The sequence below is a fragment of the Phocoena phocoena genome, chromosome 11 (assembly GCF_963924675.1).
Source record: "Phocoena phocoena chromosome 11, mPhoPho1.1, whole genome shotgun sequence".
In the NCBI taxonomy this organism is placed as follows: Eukaryota; Metazoa; Chordata; class Mammalia; order Artiodactyla; family Phocoenidae; genus Phocoena; species Phocoena phocoena.
Window position 1 is genome coordinate 10,522,035 of NC_089229.1, and position 22,604 is coordinate 10,544,638.

Genomic DNA, 22,604 nt, shown 5'->3' on the forward strand with positions numbered 1-22,604 from the left:
GTGCCAGGCTGTGAGCTCTGAGGACAGGGCTGTGCCGGGCACAGGTGCTGCTCAAGAGGCACTTGCAGGACAGACAGGCAGACAGCTGGATGGGTGGCCTAGGAACAGGGAAAGGTGGTCAGAAAGACTGAAGGGATCTCCCTGTCCCTGTGACATCTGGGTCACTCCAAGCCAACTGGGGGACCCTTTTGCCCAAGGACTCTTCAGAAGGCCTCTGAGGGGCCTTACAGCTCACTGGGTCCCTCCCACCTTTTCAAACAAGGAACCTAAAGGCCAGAGAAGGAAGCACCTTGTTCAAAGTCTCACAGCAAGCTAGAGGCCCCACTGGAAGAGGCCCAGGCTCCCAGCCGGCAGGCACAGGCTCACGCAACCTGTAGAGTGCGTGCCCCTGAGGGTGCTTCTGGGACCCCAGGGGTACGCCACAGGGAAGAGGGTTTTGTTTCATTTAAAGGAAGAAGCTTCCAACAAGAGATTATCTTTCGGAGACATCACAAGGGTTTAGGCAGAGTCCTGCCTGGCGGGCAGGGAGGGGAACAGGAAGGAGGCCACGTGGCTGAGAGGTCAGGGTGTCTGGGGGCCTGGATGCAGGATGGTGGTCACACTGTGGGGGCAGCGGGGAACTGGATATGCTGGCTCTGAGGCCTTGCTCCCTCTCCTGTGCCCTTGACAGCACGGCCCACGTCGAGGAGCTCTTGCCGCGCACTTCCAAGGGTCGGCCTGGCACAGAGAAGGGCCCTCATTTGCAGAACTGAAAAGAGCACGCAGGCTAGGCCGGCCTCCAGCACTTCTCAACAGCATCTATGTAAAGGTGTTCAGCGCCCAAGTTCACACTGCGAAAAACTAGATTAGACAAAGGGAAATTGATATCTTAAATGCAGAACTTCCACCGTCTGCTAGAAGGGAAAGGGCGGGCAGCCTTCCCCAGATGTCTGTGAGCAGGAACCCTCCCCAGCAGAGCGCAGAGGGCACGGAGGGCGGGCTCCCCACCACAGAGCAAGCCCTGGACTAGCTCCTTCTGGCTCTGCTCCGTGCTGGTTGGCTCCCTCACCTGCTAGCCTCTAAGCCACTCCCCAGCCTCCCAGTTAGAGAAACACTGATAACCCGGTGGGGACGTGCAGGGTCCGTGGGCCTCTCCGGAAACAAGCTGCAGCTGGCACCCTGCTCCCTGGGAGTAGCCTCTGGGGAGAGGGAGCAGCTGAGGCGCGGGCCTCGGTGGGTGCTGCGCCGCAGCTGTGCTTTGGGGGCTGAGTGCAGCAAGAGGAAGTTGTGAGTGGCCAGGGGCCTCCCCCTCAGCGTCTGCAGCAGCTGGGGCTCCTGGCAGGCCCGAGCAGCCGCTCGCTTCCAGCCGGGACGGCTCTGCGCCCACCACAGCCCTGGGTCCTCTCTGGTGACTCAGCAGTGGCCACAGGCCCCTGAGCTGGGCCTCTTCCGGTACAGGGACTGGGAGTGGTGAGCAGAGGAACCGTGGCCTGATCTCCAAGGAGAGGCAGAGGGGTCTGCGGGGCAGCCCCGGGGTCCTCCCACTCTTGGACCCCTCCTGACTCCCTCTACCTCAGAAGGACCACGAGAGCTGCTGGTCCAGGAAAAACGACGTTTTATTTCCATAAATACTCCTGCTCTCACTCACACACTGACCCCACTTCTGCCCATGGACAGACGGATGGACAAAACCCAATGAATGAAAGAGACATACTGAGGATCCAGTGCAGGACCTCCCTTGGCCAGGGGCCTGGGAGCCCCCAGCTGGGGCCACCTGTCTCTCCCACAGTCCCCCCGGAGGCCTGACAGCAAAGGGGCCAGGAGAGTGGAGTGAGACCCCCAGGAGGAGTGGGGGAGAGGTGGGGCTCCCCTCACTGGGCCCCTGAGACGGTGACCACAGGGCCACGCAGAGAGAAACGCTAAGAGAGTCAAACCACACACCCGAGAGTGCAAAGAGCTGGGGGTGCAGGCGTCACGCCCCCCAGTCACCCGGTTCCTATGGAGGCCTGAGCTGGTCCCGGCTCCAGCACGGCCCCAAGTTATGGCTGGGCCTTCCCATAAGGCATAAGAGACAGGCAGGGATGACCCCTCCCCAGGCTGGGGTCGGGGCTGGGCCTGAGGTCCTGGCCCTTGCCCGACAGCCATGCTTCTCCCCCACGACCCCAAGTCCTTCCGGGGCCCGTGTGCAGTACTTCCCTGCTCCAGCCTCCCACCTGTGACGAAGGTCCCCACCAGTGCAAACCCAGGCCTAGCCTCCTGCTGGGTTTGGCTCAGCAGGGGAGAGGGCAAGGAAGGAGGGGGCCACAGTGGGGAGGGGAGAAGCACCAGACCCAGGGGAATATGGCCGTGGGAACCCAGGCTCAGTGGTGGCCAGTCCCGTTGCCCCTCCTCTCCCCAGCCCCTCTCTGTTCTAGAGGCTCCCCCAGGTCTCCGGTGGGGGGAACTGATCCACGTCCCCCATCTCGTTGTAGGTCTGGTCGCCCATGGTGAACAGCAGCTTGTAGCGGAGACGAACCTTCTCCTGAGGCAGACATGGTGAAGGCAGAAGGGTCGGACGGGGAAAAGAGGCTGCCCCACCCCACAGCGGTGCCCTGGCACAGCTGGGCCCCTCACCTTCTGGGGGTTGGCAAGGAGCAGGACCTGGGTGATGGCTGAGGGGTGGACGATGGGGTTGAATGCTGGCAGCTCTGTGCCTGAGGGCGGCTGCAGCTTCACCTTCATGATCTGCGGACAGGAGGGCAGGATGGGGCACAGCTAGCCCTGGCTTCTCGTCCCCAGTCCCTGGGGAACAAGGCCCAGCCTCCTGCCAGCTGCTCCTCTGGGGGCCCTTCTACCCCCAACCCCCCAAGAAGAGAGAGACAGAGACACGGAGACAGAGACCCTACCCCTGCCCTGGAGAGCTGGCTCCCCATCCAGCCCCAAGTCACCCTGCCTTGAGGAGGGGGGGGTCTGCCCATTGTCACCTTGGGGACAGCTGACTGGAAAACAATGTTGCGGATGGGCTGGGGGGCGGTGCTCAGCATGGAAACCACCACCACCAGCACATCGGAGCGCCCGGGCAGTGGGTCTCGGGCGAAGTGGAAGAGGACCCGGAAGCCATGTTGGTCATACACGGTCACCGGCAAGATGCTGCCTGGCAGAGGAGAAGGGGAGAGGGCGATGGCGGGGGTGGGGGGTGGGTGCCAAGCCTGAGCCCAAGCACATCCGACCAGCTCCCCACACCCGGCTGACCCCGGGCACTCGCCGCTCTGCTGGGGATGAAGGAACAGACCCAGACCCAGGCTGTCGCCTTGACCCTGGGCAGCAGTGCAGTCAGGGGCACAGTCCGGGGCTCAGACAGGCAGGTGGGCTTCCAGTGTGACGTGAAGGCAGAATGCCCACCCTGGAACTGCGTCCCAACCAGGCTCCTGAAGTGCCGGGCGGCTGCTCCCCGAGCGCTCGAGTGCAGGGCTGTGCCTGCTTCACTCGTGCTCTCACTGTGTGACCCTGGCTCAGCCACTCTGCTTCTGTGAGCTCAGGGTCCTCCATACTGCTAAGACGGTGGCGCCACTACCTGTCTCCTGGGGACACCAAGGGGGTGACACCCTCGTCACAGTGAGCTCACAAGATGGACAGCGCCGTCTTCATCAGTCTGCTCACAGCCTGGTGCCGTGAGCGGCCCTTTTGCTCCCAGGCAGAAGCCTAGGCTTGGCCCTCAATCTTTATCCTGTTCTGGTTTTATGATCTTGGGGAGTCCCACAAACCTCCCCTGTCCTGGCCCTGCCTTCCCGGGGAGGGGCGCAGGGGCCATCCATGAGAAGTCCTCTTGCCTGGGTCACCCTGGAGTTGAGAACGCAGTTTTGTGACACTCTGGGACCAGTGAGAAAACTGAGTCCTGGCAAGAGGAAGGGTCTTGCCCAGAGGCCCCGCTGAGTCAGGCAGGGCTGGGAGGGGAGCCCTGCCTTCCCGCTGGCTGCCCCAGATCCAGCTCCTGACAGCAGGCAAGGCGGGTGGGGCCGCGAGCTGACCCAGCCCAGCCAGTACCCGCCGTGCCCTCGCCCTACTCACTGGGTTTGATGGACTCCAGAGGCACAGTGATGTTGGCCAGCGAGAGCTCCGTTGGTGTGGGCTGCCGCAGGGGCCCAGGGGCCTCGGGGGACACGGTGTGGAGGAGGCTGGTGGCGCCGGAGCTGGACAAGCTGCAGCTGCTTTTATTCTGCAGGTCCCGGAGTGTGAGCCGGGGGGCTGGCTGCTGCTTCTCCCTTATTGGGGGGTGGTGCATTGAGAGGTGAAGCTTTGGTGGCCAAGAGACGAGGGGCACAGGAAACGCTGGGCTTCCCGGCTGTCCCTGACGGCTGGCTCAGACGCCCCCCGTCTCTCTGGCCTTGGTCTCCTCACCTTGGAGCGGGCAGCTCTTGCCCACCCCACCCACTCGGGGTCAATGCCCTCGTCCCTGGCAGCCCTCTGGGCCTTCAGTCTTTGTCAGGTGCTGGCAGGCCAGGCCTAGGGGAAGGCGTGAGTGGGGCACGGTCCCCTCTCTCTCATACCCTCCACGCCCTGTTGGATGGGCCCTGCACCTGCTGTGGTCACTGCTGTGCCCCTCGAGCCCAGGACAGCACTTGGCACCCGGTGGTGCTCCGGCAGTGCTGCTCACGGGGACAAAGCAGCACCGGGCCTCTCCCTGATGGGCCTGGGGCAGGGACAGGGTCCGGGCAGGGCGTGCCCTCACCACCGCACTTGCTGGGACTCTGGGGGCAGCGACTGCTGCAGGAGGGTCTTCCCCAGGAGGTCCAAGTCATCCAGGCCACTGCTCGTGGGCAGGGACGTCTGCGCCGGGGGCCGACTGTCCACGTTGGGGGCCGGAGCGGGGTGGGGGGGCTCCGTGCCATCAGACGACTGTTGGGCATACAAAGGATGCGGGTGGGTGAGGCTGTGCTGAGAAGGTGTCAGGTCACCTGGCACTGCCCTGAGGCCCCTGCCCCTCCCGGCAGGAGACATCTGGGGAAGCAGCAGCAGGGGTGTGGACAACATTCCCGCCAGCCTGCGCCCCTCTCACCCCAGGGCCATCGGTGGGCCAGGCCTGGTCTGGGATTCTACTCGAGAAACCATCCCGTTCCAGGGACCTCGGAGTCACCCTCAAGAGAAAAGGAACGGGGAACCCCCCATCTCAACCCAAGAGAAACCCAAGGCTGAGACATGCAGGGAAAAGCGCTGTGAGGGGAGGCCCGTCCACCTTCCCCCATCCTGGGATGGGTGCCTCCGCCCCCGGGGCCACCCCTTCCCCCAGCCCTCCTGCCCACCCGTCCCTTCACTGCCCCTCAGGCTGCCTGTCCCAGCTGCTCTGACCCTGGGATGGGCCCCTCCTACCTGGAAGCTGTTCCACCCAGCACCATCCAATCCTGGGCCTGAAGTGGGTGTGGGGTCGCTTAGGCCTGCAGGGAAACAAGACCGAGGTAAAGCAGCTGGATTTGTGAGCAGAGGCAAGAGAGCCGGGGCGACTATGTGCTGAGTCAGGGTTCCCTGATTGCTACCCTCCCCCTGCACCCCCTGCTCGGAGAGGCTCAGCTCGAAGGGGACACGCCCCCTTCCCCCCCAGAGGGAACCAGCCGCAGAGCAGAAGTGGAAACCAAAGACCCCAAGAGCCCATTCCCTGGGCCGAAACACACTTCCTCTCTTGCCACTCAGAAGCCAACTCAACTACTGAGGTCAGGACTTTAACCTTCGTTCATTATCGGGCAGCTGGGAGCCGATGTGTGTGTGTGTGTGTGTGTAGAGGGCGTGGGAGTGTGTGGGTGTGGGTGTGTAGAGAGCGTGGGAGTATGTGTGTGTGTGTGTGTGTGTGTGTGTGTGTAGAGGGCGTGGGAGACACCACGTGAGGTCCATAAACTCAGATCCAGGCAGGCAGGGGTCAGCACCCTGTGCCCATCCAACCTGGAGGGACACCCTCTGAGCATCACAAGGGCACTGCGGTGCAGTGAACAGGGCCCTGGGCCCAGGCCCGGCCCAGAATCTGAGCAACCGGGGGCAAGGTGCCGGCTGGGCCGCAGGGTCCGAGCACACCACGTGGATGGCCTGGGCAGACTCTAAAGGCCCTGTCTGCCCTGGCACGTGCCAAGGCTGGCTGACTGGTGCAAAGGAGGGCGGTGGCCCTGCTGGAAGGGGCCTGCTCATCATCCGCTGGTCGGTAGAGGGCAACAGGTCACCAGCCAGTTTGACCTCTGCCCGCCCTGAAGCACACCCCCAGCCAAGTTCACCCTGGTTTTTAAAGAGAAGCCAAGTTATCCTGTTTGTAGCAAAGCCTGAATAAGTGAGGTCCAGCCTGACAGGCAAGGGTGAGGCATGGGAGGCTGCAACTGCTGGGTCTCCACCTCTGGACACGCCTCTCTGAGGCCAGGGACAACACAGTGGAGGCTAACAGCCCCGGGTCAGGCACTGCAGACATGAGTCTCAATCCTCACACAGCCTTACAAGGTTCTCATGCCTTCTTTAGAGATGAGGAAACGGGTGCTCAGAGGAGCTAAGTAACCTGCCCACAGTCACATAACTGGAAAGCGATAGAGTCTGGACTAGGACAGAGCAAGGCCTAATTACTGGAGCTCAGACACAGCTCTGCCACCCAGCTGTGTGACCTTGGGCTGGTGGCAACTTTCCTGTGCCTCGTCTGTAAGATGGAGACGACAGAAGCATTTGCATCAGAGGACTGTCGTCACTACCGAACACGGGACAATTCAGACGCGGTGCCTGCCCGGCGCTGGGACGCCCTCTCTGGCAGACGGGAAGTGCGTTTTGCTTACCCCACCCCTCCCCTCCCCCTTCCTGCCACAGAGAACCGTTTAGGATGAGCCCCCTTTGTGGTGCCGAGGCTTCCTCCACGCCCCCGAGCCGGGGAGCTGGGTGGCTGCTGCCCTGCCACTGCTGGTTCTGGTTCCCACATTTTCTTTGCTTTGAGTAGCAACCAGAGGAAGCTGGAGGCTCAGGGCTCCGCTGAAGCGACCTGGGGACAGGAAGTGCAAAGCACACAGCGCCTTGCTGGGGTCTGGGCCACACGCTCCCGCTGCCGTCTGGCGCAGGCTCTGCTGGGGAAGACGAGCCTGTGTGTGCTTTCTGGTCGTGGGGCCATCTTGACCTCTCAAGCGGGGCCAGGGTCCTCTCTCCCGGAGTCAGCCCCGGCTCTGAATGAAGAGGGCGCAGGTGGGTGGGACTCCTCAGGAAGCCCCCGCAACACCCTGTGGTCAGGGCCTCCTCGGGGGGTGCTGGCTGACGGGCCCGCACAGGGGAACTTGGCCTGGTCTGCTGACCCCCTTGTCTCCTGCTCGTCGCTCCGGGCCCTCACTTCCCGTTCCCGGCTGACGAGCTGAGTCAGAGCAGCTATGAGTGAGGCTTCAGGATCTGAGGGCCTCGTGCAAAGCCTGGTGCCCCGTCAGGCAAGCCACTCAGCCTTTCTAAGCCTTGCTCTGGTATCTGCAGACCAGGGACGTTGCCAGCACCGTCTTCTGGGCTGAGTGGAGGGTGGGCTAAGACACAGCAGTGCTCGGAGGCCGCGGTCAGGGGAGCCCCCGCCGGGAGCCCGGCACACCATCGCTTCTCGGAGTCCGTCCGGTGTGGTTTTCACCTCAGAACTAACTCAGGAGAACACAGTCTGACTTGGCTTCCAAGTTAGTTTCCCAACGTATCCTCCGAGACTCCCTCGACAGGGCCAGGTCTCCCTGACAGGCCCGATCACCTCTGTTTCTTCACGACTTCGGGCCATTGTGAGGAGGCTGCTCTGAGGCTCTCCTGAGGCTACGCTCTCAGGGGGCGCTGCTGCACCTGAAAGCTGCAAACTCTAAAACTGCTTGGCCGGCTGGGCGCCCTCTGCTTCTTCCCCAGGGACGAGCCTGCTCCCCACTGGCCTCTGGAGCCCCGACCCTGCCATAGTGTCTGCAGGCCTGGCCTGGGACCAGCGTGGCTCACAGAGTGCCCTGTGCTCCCGCACGGGCTTCCCTGCAGCTTCCAGAGCTCCCCACCTCTTTCTCTCAGTGGCGAGGAAATACTGACTTGCCTGGGGAGCTCCCAATTCTAGGCTCTAACCTGCTACAGGGAAATCCCTTTGTTTTCCCTCAGGCCACCAGAGCCTAGGTGTGGCTGGCTTATCAGAGGTGATGCCAGCCTTACCGTTTAAAAAAAAAAAAAAAATTTTTTTTTCTTTTTTTGGCTGCGTTGGGTCTTTGTTATTGCACGTGGGCTTTCTCTAGTTGCGACGAGCAGGGGCTACTCTTAGTTGCGGTGCGTGGGCTTCTCACTGTGGTGGCTTCTCTTGTTGTGGAGCACCGGCTCTAGGTGTGTGGGCTTCAATAGTTGTGGTGCACGGGCTTAGTTGCTCCGTGGCATGTGGGATCTTCCCAGACCAGGGCTCGAACCTGTGTCCCCTGCATTGGCAGGTGGATTCTTTTTTTTTAATAAACTTATTTATTTATTTTTGGCTGCATTGGGTCTTCGTTGCTGTGCGCGGGTTTTCTCTAGTTGCGGTGAGCAGGGCCTACTCTTCGTTGTGGTGCGTGGGCTTCTCATTGTGGTGGCTTCTCTTGTTGCAGAGCATGGGCTCTAGGCGTGCCGACTTTGGTAGTTGCGGCACACGGGCTCATTAGTTGTGGCTCACGGGCTCTAGAGCACAGGCTCAGTAGTTGTGGCGCAGGGGCTTAACTGCTCCACGGCACGTGGGATCTTCCTGGACCAGGGCTCAAACCCATGTTCCCTGAATTGGCAGGCGGATTCTTAACCACTGCGCCACCAGGGAAGTCCCACCAGCCTCACCCTTTGACTGTAGGACCTGGCACAAGCTCTTTCATTTCCCTGAGCCTCAGCTTCCTCAGCTGTGAAATGGGCCTGATGCCTCTCCCCCATCCTCCAGAGGACTCACAGGAGGAGGAGGAACACGCTGACCTGACTGCGCTCTGAAAGCTACCTCGTGTGCTGGGGGCATCACCCCCCACCTGCAGCAGAGCCTGTCCTGCTCTGGGCCCCGCCCCTTCCTCACCCAGAGACATGAGCTCATCGTCAAGTAGGGAAACTGAGGTGCTGGGCTGCTCCAGGCTGGCCTGGTCACCAGGGCGGGTGGGCGTGGCTGGGTCAGTGGTGCCCACCGGAGGGAGATCCAGACCTGAGAGGTCCAACAAGGCCGAGGTGCTCCCTGGGGTGGGAAAGGAGAGTCAGGCCAGCCTTGGGCGGAGGACACTCCGCGTCCCTGGGGTCTGGGAGCAGCGAGCTTCCCCTCCTTGGCCCCACTCCCTCTGCCCCGAATCTGCTTGCCAGGCCTCTTCTTTGGCACATGGTGTCCCTTCCTCACAGAATGCACTTCCTTCTTCCCTCTCTCTTGGCCAATTGCCTCCCATCCTTTAAGGCCCCTCTTAGACTCCGATGTTTCTGTGTAGTACCCCACCCCCACCTCTCCCAAACAGGGCCAATTCTAACCTCTCCGGGGGGGCCGTCACTTTACCCTGAGTGGAGCCCAGCCTGTAATGCTGATGTATCAAACCCTCCGTGCCCACTTCTGATAATTAAACTAAGCCTCGGGGGTGTGACCTAGCCGCACACAACAGGTGCCAGACTTGTCAAATGAAAGAAAGGCCTTCCTTCTTCTGCCTGTCCTTGCCAAACCCTCGGCTCCCTCCCCTCCGACTGCATCCAGACCTCTTCCCCCGCAGCTGCAGGCTTGGCAGACTCCACCCCCAGCTCTCTCAGCGGGGGCCTCCCCCATCTTAAGGGGCCACCAAGCTCTGTGACCAGCACCCTAGCTGGGACCCCATGGCCCTCCGACTCGGGGGCCCTCCCAGCTCTCCTGCCACCTCCTCACCAGGGATGGAGGCGGCTGTGGCATCGCCGTTGACCTCCTCGCCCCGCACCAGCTGCTTGTACAGGTTGATGACCTGGGTGAGGTTGTCGTTGGCTTGCAGGATCTCCGCTGGAACAGGCAGGAGGGGAGAGGCCAGGCTGAAAGAATGTGGGGGCCTCCGGGGCGGGGGGGAATGAGCACCCCACGGTCATCTCAAGCCTCGTGGGAGGGGCCCGGGGGCAGCCCACCTCGACTCCTCAGACTAAGGCCCTCTGCAACCTGCCCTCGCCCAGTCCCCTCCACGCTGCCCCGTGCTGGCCCCCGACCACACAGGCGTGCCCCGGCCTCCAGGCGGGCTCTGCTGTCTGGAGACCCCCGGATCTCTGCATGGCTTCACCCCTTCCTACTTCAGGTCTTTATCCAATTCACCTCAGGGAGGCCCTCTCTAACCCCCAGCCCGCACCACCAGTCCCGCCTCTGTTTTTCTCCACGCTCCTTACCACCGTCTGACAAACTGCCCCACTCACACCCCTGCTTTACTGTCTGTCTCATCAGGCTACAAGCTCCATGAGGACTTGGCTCTGTTTTTGATCACTGCCATACCCCCCGGGCCCAGAACAGTGCCTGGCACAAACTAGGCCCTCACTGATGTCACCTCCTGGGGGTCAAGGCTTAGAGGGATCTGAGCAGCAAGCCTCTTGGGCGGGGACCAGATGCGTGGCACACGGGAGGTGCTCAGGGAACTGCTGAGGAACGGAGGCTGAGACTTTACCTAGCCTGCTGCCCGAGAGGCCCTGGCCGATGTGGTGGCACAAAAAAGGACGAGACCCTGACGTGTGGCCCTAGCAGGAGCCACGGGGTCCGGCTCTGGAAGCGCTCAGGCCTGAGGGATTTGCTCTAGGTTTCGAGCTCACCCTTACTGGGGAGGCAGTGTCTGGAGGGAGAGAGCCTCCGGTCCACCCTGGCTCTGCCACCGTTCTTGTCTCTGACCTGGACAGGTCACTTCCCTCCCTGAGCCCCAGTTGTGAAACAGGGCAATTCTCCCTCCTGTGCAGCTATGGGCAGTAAAGAAGGTGTCTGTGAAGGGGCTTGACCCAGAGGGCCTCTAAAGCACATCAGCCCCTGGTCTCCGCTTCCTTCTTCCTCAAAGTGGAGAAACCCCAGGTCACTGCTGGGGAAGGGGGCCCCCTGGTGGCACCTCCTTCCAACTGCAGCTCACCTAAGGCCTCGTCATTGTCCTCCGTGTCGCTGGCCAGTCGGAAGAGTGTGGGCCGCAAGCGCTCACAGCGCTGGTACAGTTCCTGGGGGCAGCAGGGCGGGCAGGTCAGGGCCGGCGGGGGCCCTGCAGTGCGTGGGGGTGGGTGGGGGCGGGCGCACCTTCATGAGGTCCTCGCTGCTTTGGGCAGCCGCACCGCCCTGGCTGTGGTTCATCACCATCTCCGTCAGCAGCCTCACGTTGCTGTTCACCTCCTCGATGGCGCTCACCCGCCTTGAGATCTTCTCCATTCGCTTCTGGTCCTGGGGAGGCATTGGCAAACGGCCCCGGAGCACCTGAGTCAGGCCTGGACCTGAGCCAGGCTCTGTCCCACACCACCCTCTGCTGGGTGTGAGATCAGCCCCTGCTAAGGGCCCTTCGGGCCCAGGACAGGGCACTCTGGTCCAAGAAGCCCTTGACCAACCCTGTGTTCACTTTCTCTCCTCTTGCCAACGCCCCCTGGACCCAAGCCTCTGCACGAGTCCATCAGAACCTCTAGGGGTGGCCCAGGATTCTGGGTTTCCAACACACTCACCAGCTGATTCTGGAGGGCTGGGAGCTAGATTTACACCTGTGGTTCTACATAACCCTCCCCCTCTCTGTATTTGTCCCTTGAAAGGAGGTTCAGCACTTGAGAGTGAAAGGGGACCTTAGCGGTCACAAAGTACAACTGAGAAACTAGTGCCGTGACCCCCTTGAAAGGCCGCTGCAGCAGTGACCCTGCCATCCCTCTCCCACTCTGCTCACCGTGCATGCTCCTCCCTTGTGGAATGAAAGGTGGGCTTGTGCTGTGCCGTCTGATACAATCGCCCTCCTCGAGAAGAGCTGCCCTTTCTCTGGGCTGTCAGAGCACACAGCTTGCCCTAAGACAGCCAAGAGTGTCTGCCCTTTGGGTCTCTGGACTGTACTTTTTTGATGACATCCCCTCATCAATAAAAAAGATTTCAGCATGCACCCACAACACAGGTATACATACTTATAAAATACATGTATATTATTCTCTCTATATGTATACGTATGTAAAATGTACTATACTTTGAACATAGTAAGGCCTAATTTCCCTCTAACTTTTACAGAAGAGGTCTTCAGCCTCACAGAAGCCAATGCAGGTCGGCTTGGCTGCTGGGAAATTCTTCCTTCCACACGCTGCTCCTGGCTCTGCCTGCAGGGCCCCCGGACTCGGTCAGCTCTTTCTCTGCCGTCACAGCCCTGTAGCTGGGCCACTACGCACACGTACACACGACCTCCCTCAGTGGCTCAGCTCAACGTCCCATCCCGCCACCTCCTTGCACTCTGGCCTTGGCCATCACCTCCTGCACCATCTCCTTGATGAGTTTGTTGGCTGCTCGGAGGTCCTCGGGGTGGGAGCTCTTCAGCAGGCGGGCCAGCATCTGTGGAGACAGAGGGACATGGCTGTGACGGCAGTCCCTGGGCCTGGGGTCCCGTGCTGGCTCCTTTTCCTGGTGGTAGGATGTGAATAAGTTACTAAGCTCTCCATGGGATGGCAAGGATCTGACACCTTACAGGGTGGCCGTGGCACAAGTGACACACTGCACGTAAGTGCTCTCCGCAGCGCCGGCAGAAATAAGCTTTCCAGAAATGGTGCGAAACATTACTATTGCTAGAGAATTCTTCTAGAAGGATGTACAGGAAACTCAACCTTTACCCCCTGGGACTAGACCGGGTAGAAGAGGAGCTTTTACTTTTTATCCTACCCCTGTGCTGTTTAAGTTCTTGCCCATGACCACACGCTTCTTTAAGAAAAAGCTAGTAAAATCATTGCTGAGAAGGTCACAGACATACAGACAGGCAAGCTCCTTCCTGATCAACCTATGAAATGCCCTCAAACCGAGCCCAGGGCCACCAGCCTCAGGCCTGCATTTACTAAGTGAAGGGCACTGCGTGGGCAGCACTCAGCATGTGTAAGGGCTCAACACCCAGCGCCCGTCACCCACCACGGCGGTCGTGCTCAGAGTAGCCTCTGCTCCAGGGACAGGGCCGCCAGAGGCTGGAACCCACTGACCCCCAGTGGGCCTGGAGTCCTCATCTGGCCCTCCCTGAAGCCTCACCTTGGATTTCTCCTCGTCTTCAAAGATCACATTCTTGGGCCGCGGTGGAGGAAGGGGAAAGGTGGCATCATCTGGAAGCTTGGGGTCGGCCTTCACAATCCCTGCAGTGGACGGCGGTGGGGAGACCGTCTCAGGGTCTGGGGCGGAGGGGAGAGGGGGATGGGGGCAGGCAAGGGTAGGATGGAAGGTGGAGGGCAGGCTTTCTCCAGCATGCTGGCGCTGCACTTTGGGGGGTCAGGGCCTGCTCCTGAACTACCATGCCAAATAGTGTGTGTGCGGGGTCGGGGGCAGTTAGAAACCTGTATTTTGAGGCCGTACCATGGGGACCAGTCTCTGACTCAACCCCATCTTTTCCCCATCCAAGCTGGCCTCAGGCAGAACCATAAAGAGGCCCCACTGGCTCTATGTTCTTGAGAAGTTAAAGGGCAGACCTAGGACCTTGCTGCCAGAGCCCCAGGGAGGAGGTGGTCACACCCCACCTCTGGTGCCTCACCCTGCTTCTTCAGCATCTGGTAGGCCTCTGCGATCTTCACCTCCTCAGGGAGGCCGACCGTCCAGCTGTAGAGAAGCTCCAAGATCTTGTTCTTCACCTTCTCCGACGTCCGAGAGCCCAGGTACTTCGGGGATGGAAGGGAAAGGCGGCTTTGACATTGCCCGGCCCCACTCACTGTAGTCCCAACCCCAGCCTAAACCTGGCTGCGTCCCCAGGACTCCTTCAGAAACCGCAGCCTACGCGACCCTCCCACCTGACCGGCCTGAGCTCACCTCCTGGCCCTGCTGCTGCCCACTAGCTGTGCGAGCCCTGGGTGTCCCAGTGCCCCGCCTGTTGAGTGGGGATGACAGCAGCAGCGCCGTGCTGGGGAAGCAAAGCTGACACAGATAAGGCCCGGAGCCCGGCGCCTGCTCTCGGCCAGCTCGTGGAAACCTTAACTGTGACCTCAGGAAGGAGGAGCCACCAGGCTCCGGGCTGACCAGGGAAGGAGCAGGTGTGGAACCGCTCGGCCCTGGGCTCCATTCAGTCTCCCAGCAGCAAACTCGGCAGATGGAACCGGCTCTCACTCCGGTCATCTCCTGAGAAGAGCTGCTGGGTCGTTCAGCTGCTCTGGTCAAGGGATGCATCTGAGCAACGATGGGCGAAGTGGTGGGCTCTCACCCAAGGGGCATCAAACATGTTCCTGCCCTAGGGGAGGACTCCTCAGGCCCATCAGAGGCTCTGTCACTCAGGTTTGGGGCCTCAGCATCCAAGGCCTCAAGGAGGCCACTCTTGTGAGGTGGAGACAGGGAGACCCTCCACTAGACACCTAGGTGGGGTGCCGTGGCCAGGTCTGCAGGGAGAGACCTCAGAGCCCGAGCAGCCCGCGCTGGGGAGGCTGTTCTGTGTTCAGTGCACTCATTCCTCCCTAAGCGCCAGGCAGCTCCGGAGCTGGCCGGCCACCAGGCAGCCTGGAAGCGTTCTTCCTGGAAACCCAGCCGTCCCAGGCTCAGGTGTGAAGGGAACCCTGAGAAAGGGTCTGTGTTTGTGTCGGGTCAGGATGAGGCCAGTCAGTCACCCCTCCTCAACCGCCATCTGACAGCGCAGGTCTGAGCGTGCGCTGGGAGCACCCACCTTGGGAGACACGACCTTGATGAGCTCGTTGAGGAAGCGGAACTTGCCCACCTCGTCGTGGAACCTCTTGCCGCAGCTCTTCATGCATGTTTCCAGCACCTGGGGGGGGTGGTGTGAGGTGCGGGGACCCCCAGGGAGGATCAGAGGAGGTACCCTCCCTCCCACGCCTCAGCCAGGGCCCAGAAGCCCAGGGACCGGCAGTGAGAAGGGGGAAGATGACTCTTGAGAAGAAGAGGATTCTGAAGTTCGGAGACCCCCTGAGATTGGTCACCGCCCGCTGGGGGACAGGGTTGGGCCACCCCGAGAGCCTGGCAATGCCCAACTCGCAGCACCGGCTTAGCCCCTCCATGGCTTGGCCATGTCTGAGGACCACTTGCAAATTACTTTCTTACTATTTTCCTTCGATGATTTTTTGAAACGTAAATAGGCACCATCAAACTCAGCCTTATCCTAAGCTAGATGTATGTGAAATCAGAGGACTAATGTGTATTTCAGGGGAAAAAACCCCACCCAAACCCTAACATGTTAAAACAAATACATAACTATTAAAAGGAAAACTGTTTATCTACCACCGTCTAAAATCAGCTTTGCTCTATGGTTTGTTGCTATCTGACCCATGCTTGGGGGCCACAACTGTGCACCCCCTGCTCTTCTGCTACTGGCTCAGCTTTGAAACCTCTGGCCTGAGCCCAGCTGTCACCCCTTGCACCCCTGTGCTGTCCTGTGCCTGGAGGCCATCGATGGGCTGGCCCGGCCCGGCCCCGTAATGCATCTATAAACACGAAGATTCCTGGATGCATATACTATAGGGGTTCTGGTCGGCGGGTCTGGGGTGGGGCCCTGATTCAGCCTCCCGAAGGTCTGAGGCGCAGCTGGAGCTGGGAATCCCTAGCCCAAACAACCTAGGGCTTCCCCCCCACAAGAAGCCTAACTGTGCAGGGTCTGGGGTGGGAGGCCAGCCCACTGTTTCACTGGTTGCCATGGGACCCTCAGGGGCTGGGCCACACCCCCATTCAAGGCCATCTGGGCACAACTCCCTTGGGCTCTAAAGAAGAACTTGGGGGCTTCCCTGGTGGCGCAGTGGTTAAGAATCTGCCTGCCAATGCAGGGGACACAGGTTTGAGCCCTGGTCCGGGAAGATCCCACATGCCGCAGAGCAACTAAGCCCGTGCACCACAACTACTGAGCCTGAGCTCTAGAGCCTGCGAGCCACAACTACTGAGCCTGCGTGCCACAACTACTGAAGCCTGCGTGCCTAGAGCCCGAGCTCTACAACAAGAGAAGCCACTGCAATGAGAAGCCCACGCACCATAACGAAGAGTAGCCCCCGTTCACCACAACTAGAGAAAGCCCGCGTGCAGCAACGAAGACCCAACAATGAAGAGCCAATGCAGCCAAAAATAAATAAATAAATAAACTTATTAAAAAAAAAAAAAGAAGAACCTGTTGGGACCCCAAAAACCTCAGTCTTGGCCCCCCCGGTGCCACCCACATGGTCAGGGGACAGATGGCACCGTGCTTCCCCTTCTCCTCACCGTCAGGGCCTGGATCGCCTCCCACTCCTGCGGGGACTGGATCTTGTGGGCCAACAGCCGGGTGGCAAGTGGAGGCCTGGGTGAGAGGAACAGCAGAGAGCCAGACTAGCCACAGAGCCCCGGGCACCCCAGGGAGGGCGGCCACCCTTCCCCGCTGGAACTGCAGCCGGCAGCGGCTTCTCCAGGACACATGCGAAGGTCCAGCTCCCTCTCCGGATGGGGCTGGAGACTGTGGCACCAGAGGGCAGGACCAGGTAGGGAGCGCAGGCCGGGACCTTTGAAAGGCGCGAGCTCAGCCTGTCGGCCGGCTTTACTGAGAACTGTGACCTGCCGTGCCCTTGGCTTGCCATAGGGACAAGTACGGAGAGATGGCCACAGCCTTCAAGGGCCCAGCCTGGGAGCAGAACATGACAATGTGCACAGAATATTCTGCTGGGAGAAGTCACGGTGGCAATGGTGACATCATCTACCAGATCACGAAAGACCTGTCACCAGTGACAGTAACAGCTAACACATACGGAGCACTTACGGTGTGCGAGGCACCTCACGTCCATTTTCCTGCCTAACCTCCATAAGAGCCCCCCGAGGTAGGCAGCACTATCACCTCCACTTTACAGTCTCAGAAATGGGGGCTCAGAGGCATCTAGTTACTCGTCCAGGCGACTCAGTTAACAGAAGGGATAGGACTGTCACCTGAGCAGCTGGACTGGGGAGCACACACGTCACGCTGTCTGCACGGCATCCCAAGTGGAGCGTCTATGCTAATGGGGTGCGGCGGAAGCGAAGCACACTGAGCTGTGCTCCCCAAACTTCAGTGCCACCTGGGGAGCCTGCTAACAACGTCCCCGCCAAGCTCCCTGCCGGGCAGTCTAGCCCGAGTCTGGATGCAGCCCACAAATGGACATTTTTGACAAACACACCGGGTGATCCTAATGCACGTGGTTCTGATTCTTCCTTGAGCAAAGGGCCTGCTGGCCCCTCCCAGCTGGGGAGCACGCAGTTCTCTGGGAGGCCCTCCCCAACAAAGCATGGGTGCGGGTCAGGCGGCCCTGGGCTTCATCAAGCCCGGGACTACCTCCTCCTCTCTACGAGATCTTGGGGCAACTGCTGAGCCCCCCGAGCCTCGGTTTCTTCACCTGTAAGATGGGTCCAGCAAGGCCCACCTCAGAGGGTGGCACACAGTGGCACTGAGTACAAAGTGCGCGCTGCCATTGTTAATTTGGGAGCACTTCAGAATGGAAACTGGGTCTCAAGTCATCCTCGTCTCTGCCCAAGGCCAGGGTCTGGAGTGCGCGTGGCAGGTGCTGAGTGTGTGAGTGAAAGACGGGGAAGCCACCTACCCCTCAAAGTCCTCGTTGAGCTGCTCGCAGAAGCCGTTGATGCTGGCCCAGTGCAGCTCCTTGTTCAGGGGGTTTGTGGCTCTGTCTGGAGGAGAGAGGGCCAGTGGCCTGGTGAAGGGATCCCTGCCTCTCCCACTCCCTGCCCTGGCGTATGGCTGAGCATGCGAAAAGGCCTCCCCTGGACTCCCTGCTCCGACGGCCCCAAGATCCCAGCGCTGACGTCTGTCAAGTCAACGCACAGAGGAGCTGCTGTCTGCGGGCTTCTTCTTGCAGCTTCTCCCCGAAGGGCCCCGCGTCCAGAGACTGTGCTCAGCGGTCGTTCCCCTCCCGCACTGCCCCAACCCCTGCTGCTGTACGCCTGTCTGCACCTCCTCTGATTCTGCTCCTGAAGTGTCCCCATAATTCTCACAGAATTTACTCTCAGAGGAGATCCAGAGGTAAGGGAAAAAAGCAGTAGTTCCAACCTCAAGGAGCTTTGCAGCTGGGAAGTGGGCCAAGGTCAGCTAGGTTCTCAATAGAATGTGACAGAGGGAGGCAAAGGAGCTGTGGGAACCGGTAACTGGAGGAGGGGACTCAGGGGAGCCGGGAGCCTGGAGCCAGGGCAGGCTGCCTGGAAGAGGCAACACAAGAAGCACTGGAGGGACTTAACCAGGCTGGGGATGATGTGCCTCGGAACAGCTCAAGGGTTGCGGGTGAGAAGAGCTGTGGATAACAGCTCAGGGCAGGGCATGGGGGACCTTGGGAAGGAGTGCGGCTCAGGTATCGCTTCCTTCTTCCCTAACAGCGCCACCTGCCCGGGGCAGCACTGCCGAGGCAGCTCTCTGCTGTGTCCCCCAGACCCGACCTTCATCATGGGTCCAAGTCTGCTATTGCACCGCATCCCAGCCACTTCTGCACACGTCCGTAAATGCACACCCAGTAAATGAGTGAATGGATGCGGGCTCAGCTGCAGGCAGGCAGGGGGAGGTTCTGGGGGAATCCGAATCCAGGAGTAGGTAGTGGCCAGGAAAGGGCCAACGGGAAGAGGTGGTAAACAAAGCCAGACAGTACCCCCCGACCCCCAACGCTGGTGAGACAACAGCTAAAAATAAACAACAAGGTCCTACTGTATAGCACAGGCAACTGTATTCAATATCCTGGGATAAACCACAACGGAAGAGTATAAAACGAGAATGTATATATGTGTAAAAGTGAGTCACTTTGCTGTATAGCAGCAATTAACACATTGTAAATCAACTGTATTTCAATAAAACTTTTTAAAAGCCCCCAAAATTTAGTACGTCACTTAACTTCCCCGAACCTCCATTTCCCCATCTGTAAAGCTGGAGCAAAATAAGAAGTGATTTGGGATGACAGCATACTCTATCCAGGGTAAGGCGTGGGGCAGCCAGAGCTGGATCTTCATCACCTCCCGACAGCCTATCTCCAAGCGTCACCCTGTGCTGGTCAGTTCTGCCCAAACATGAGGACAGAGCCGAGGGTGTGGAGGGCACAGCCCAGGAGGTGGGACACGGAAGGATCTGTGGTCAGGAGGAGGCTGGGGACTCGGCCTGTGACGCCTGCCTATTTGGGGCCCTGTGCTCTGGCGGGAGGCCTGGAGCCCTAGGATCCCAGTGCCTGGCAGCCAATCATTCAATTCATATTTATTCAATAAATATTCTGAGTGTGGGACCACAGCAGTGAACAAGACAAAATCCCTGCCCTCCTGGAGCTCACCGCCCAGCAAGAGAAACACTGACTACTCAGATAAACAAACAAACAGGATACTGTACACTGTTGCAGAGTGCTATAAAGAAAAACAGAGCATTAAAAAAAAACAGAAAGAAAGAAAGAAAACCAGAGCAGGGAGAAGGTATAAAGAAGTGGGGTGGGGGGCTGCTTTCTGGGAGGGCTCTCAGAGGTACAGCTGAGCAAAGATCTGAAAGAAACATTTCCTCTGTGCATACAAACCTCTGCTCCAGGAGCCCTGCAGAGCCCGCCAGTCCCTGGGAGAAGTGAAGCCCCTGCTGCCCCCCCATCTACTCTGCCTCCCAGCCTCCCAGGCCCTCAGCACGGCCAGAGGCTGCTTAGAAAACTAGAATGGGGCTGGATATTGCCTACTCAATGACATCCAGCCGGGGGACCCCAAAACAGGAAGTCCCTTAGAGTGTCAGAGACACATGAGTCTGAGTGAGGACAGAGAAACTGGTTCTAGAGCCCGCTCCTAAGTCAGAAGCCAGTGAGGAAGAAGTAGTGGCATCATGACACATCTTCTCTGCATCTGGTTCAGAGCGAGGGCCTCTGGGTCCAAGGAGATCTGACCAACCTCTCTGGCCCTGGCTCCCAACTCCCAGCCCTCTTACCTCTACCCGGGGGGCGCACTTTCCCCAGCAGGCAGCAGGGTAGAACACAGAGGGAAGGAGGGAATTGTTTCACAACAGGGCATGACTCCACCCTGTCACTCTACACTGGTGACAATGTCATCAGTTACCCACCAAAAGCTACTCTTCACCTCCAGTCACTGCAAGGTAAGAGCTTACAATTTTGCTAGGGCACAAAGGGCAAGAAAAAGAGAAAACCCCATCAGCCGCGATCTATCAGAGCCTAGCCTCCTGCCAAACCTGAGGGGCCTGACTCCTGTCTGTTTTTCAGATCAGACTCTTTGGCCTCTCAGAAAATCCCCGCTGTTGCTAAACCTGACACTGTTCTGTAGCACCCACGGCTCAAGGCTTGCGGCCTGTCAGATCTGTCAGCCAGGGCCCTGCCCATCCCCCCTAAGTTACTGCTGAGACCTGGACACTTGTGGCGTTCCAGAACAGTCTCGATGGCCGCTGAGTGCTTCCTTTCCATGCCCTCCCCCACCACTGGCCAACTGACTCTGAAACATCCGTGGAGACGGTGTGCTTCTGGGACCATCCTCAGGATTCAACTCTGCACAAGACTGGCTTAAAAGGGGCTGGTCATAATCCCAAATCATGCTGCGCAGCTGCCCGGTGTGCCTGGAGTCAAGGGGCTGAGATGAAAGTAGACCCAGAGGACTCTCTGAGGCCCTGGTACAGATGTGACCTGAATGGGAGCAAAGACTTGGGAGGGAGCTGTCCCTAGTCCAGTGGGGGAAGCAAGCCGTGCTCTCAGGAACGGAGTCCAGTAGTGGGTTATGAGAGCCGAGGATCTGCAGCGTGGGACATGGAGGTCAGGTAGACAGTGTGAGGGCTAGTACTCAAGCCTAAGTAGTAGGAAATCGTGTCCGAGGAGACACAGGAGGAGATGCAGGGCCCTTTGGAGGAAACTTAGCAAGGGTTAGGAAAGGAGTCTTTGGTAGGGGGTGCAAAACCTCAGGGTCTGGACTGAGAGTAGTGACAGAGAACTTGAAATCACTTCTGGAGTCTGAGACAGGACCCTCCCAAGCCTGTGGGGTTTGGGGGTTTCTCACTATGTGGCCAGAGCGCGGGGGATTCGATGTGTTAGTGGGTCCTACCTTCCAGGGCGGGGGAACGAACAAATGTGAGTTGCAAGCTCAAGAAAGGGATAGGAGAGAGTCACGCCATGCAGCGCCAGAGAGTGGAGGATTCGGGGCTCAAGGGGAGCCTGGTCCCTCGCTCCCGGGTGTGAGGTGCAGCTCTCGGGGCCGCTCGCTTGCTTCCTCCCTGAGTCCAGGGAATGGCTTGGGTGTCCGCTCCGCGGAAAAGTCTGGGCCCGAGAGAGTTGGAGGCTGCTCTCTCTATCCCGGGGGTTCTGGGTGCAGAGCCGGGCGCAGCTCACTCCTCCCCGGGGGTCGCGGCCCAGGAATCGGAAGGGTGGGCGGCGCCTGCTCCCATCGCCGGTCCGCGCAGCTGGTGGGGTCCCCCTTAACCCCAGGGTCGGAGGTATGGGCTTGGGACACCGCCCCTACCCGGCCGGGGCAGGGCGTGAGGAGGGGGCGCCGCGTACCCCGCCCCCGCCGGGAAGGGGCCCGCCTAGTGCCCCCGGTTCCGGTTCCGGTCCGGCCCGCGCCCCTCCCGGACACTCACTGATTCGCGCCTCCAGAGTCTCCGGCTCCATCGCAGGCTCCATCCGCCACGGGCCCCCAGCCTCGGCACCGCCCCCCGCCCCCCGGCGCTCTCGCGGGACCTCCTCGGCACCGCCTTCCGCCGATTAAAGGGGCAACGTCCGTCCCGACGCGCGGAGAAGAGCATTCGGCACCATAGAGACGCGAACGAACTCGCCTAGAGCGCCACCTGCTCTCCCAACCCCTCCCCCAAGCGGCGTTAACATCGTGGGAGGGACTCGCCGCCTGCCTTGTTCACAGCGCTCTGGCCGGAAAGGAAGCCGAGGGACTTGGGGCTGAGGGCTGCACCATGGAAACCCTGCGGGACGCTCTAAGTCGTTCTGCGTCACGGCGATGCCTATGATAGCTTCCGGAAGAACTTTCAGCGGCCATGTTTTTGAGGGGCTCTGAGATCACTTCCGTATCCCTGAGCGGGTATTTCCGCTTAGATGCAAAAGTGGGAGGGTCCCTTAAAACGGCAATGACGTATGTTGGCCGCTGTGAAAGTAAGTCAAAGTTTGAGTGCTTACAGTGTTCCAAGTATTGTTTTAAGCACCTTTTTTTCTTTTTTAACGCGGGCCTCTCACTGTTGTGGACTCTCCCGTCGCGGAGCACAGGCTCCGGACGCACAGGCTCAGCGGCCATGGCTCACGGGCCCAGCCGCTCCGCGGCATGTGGGATCTTCCCGGACTGGGGCACGAACCCGTGTCTGCTGTATCGGCAGGCGAACTCACAACCACTGCGCCACCACGGAAGTCCTAATCACTTTTTCTACATTTGTCTGTTTACTCCTCACAACATGAACCAGGTAGTTTGAGATCACACAAGTGGCAGAGCCGGAACCCTGTACTGCATTCATACTGCAATCATTTCATGCACTCTGTATTCGCCTTTCTCTGGGACAGGCGCTGGAAGAGAAAGGCAAGGCCAGATACTTATTACACAACGTGCTAGGGGAAGCCCACGGGGTAATGGCAACACAGGAGGGGCCTTCTACCCCAAACGGGTGCGGATGGGGGAGGGG

General features: G+C 59.8%; 1 protein-coding gene across 3 annotated transcripts; it reads right to left on the reverse strand.

The window, feature by feature from the left end:
* Positions 1-2,389: 2,389 nt before the first annotated feature.
* Positions 2,390-21,606, reverse strand: GGA1 (golgi associated, gamma adaptin ear containing, ARF binding protein 1). 3 transcript variants are annotated; one of them, XM_065886703.1, is made up of 17 exons: positions 21,564-21,606; positions 17,575-17,659; positions 16,235-16,310; positions 14,700-14,798; positions 13,587-13,710; positions 13,094-13,194; positions 12,335-12,415; positions 11,147-11,287; positions 10,989-11,070; positions 9,791-9,898; positions 8,975-9,127; positions 5,326-5,390; positions 4,696-4,854; positions 4,027-4,216; positions 2,943-3,112; positions 2,593-2,703; positions 2,390-2,500 (listed from the first exon to the last, which is right to left on the reverse strand). In XM_065886703.1, the coding sequence occupies exons 1-17, from the start codon at positions 21,604-21,606 to the stop codon at positions 2,390-2,392; spliced, it is 1,899 nt and encodes a 632-aa protein (XP_065742775.1). The 3 variants fall into 3 exon arrangements, with proteins under 3 accessions (XP_065742775.1, XP_065742774.1, XP_065742776.1); XM_065886702.1 differs by having other exon boundaries at positions 4,027-4,220; positions 4,688-4,854; XM_065886704.1 differs by lacking the exons at positions 8,975-9,127; positions 9,791-9,898 and having other exon boundaries at positions 4,027-4,220; positions 4,688-4,854.
* Between the last annotated feature and the right edge of the window lie 998 nt (positions 21,607-22,604).

Excerpts from the sequence above, each read along its gene's own strand:
- GGA1 (XM_065886702.1), bottom strand. The coding sequence starts at position 21,606 with ATGGAGCCTGCGATGGAGCCGGAGACTCTGGAGGCGCGAATCA. Across the intron at positions 13,195-13,586 it reads CCAGATGCTGAAGAAGCAGG|GGATTGTGAAGGCCGACCCC; the intron begins GTGAGGCACCAG and ends CGTCCACTGCAG. Across the intron at positions 4,221-4,687 it reads GAGTCCCAGCAAGTGCGGTG|GGAGAAGCAGCAGCCAGCCC; the intron begins GTGAGGGCACGC and ends CCCCCCAATAAG.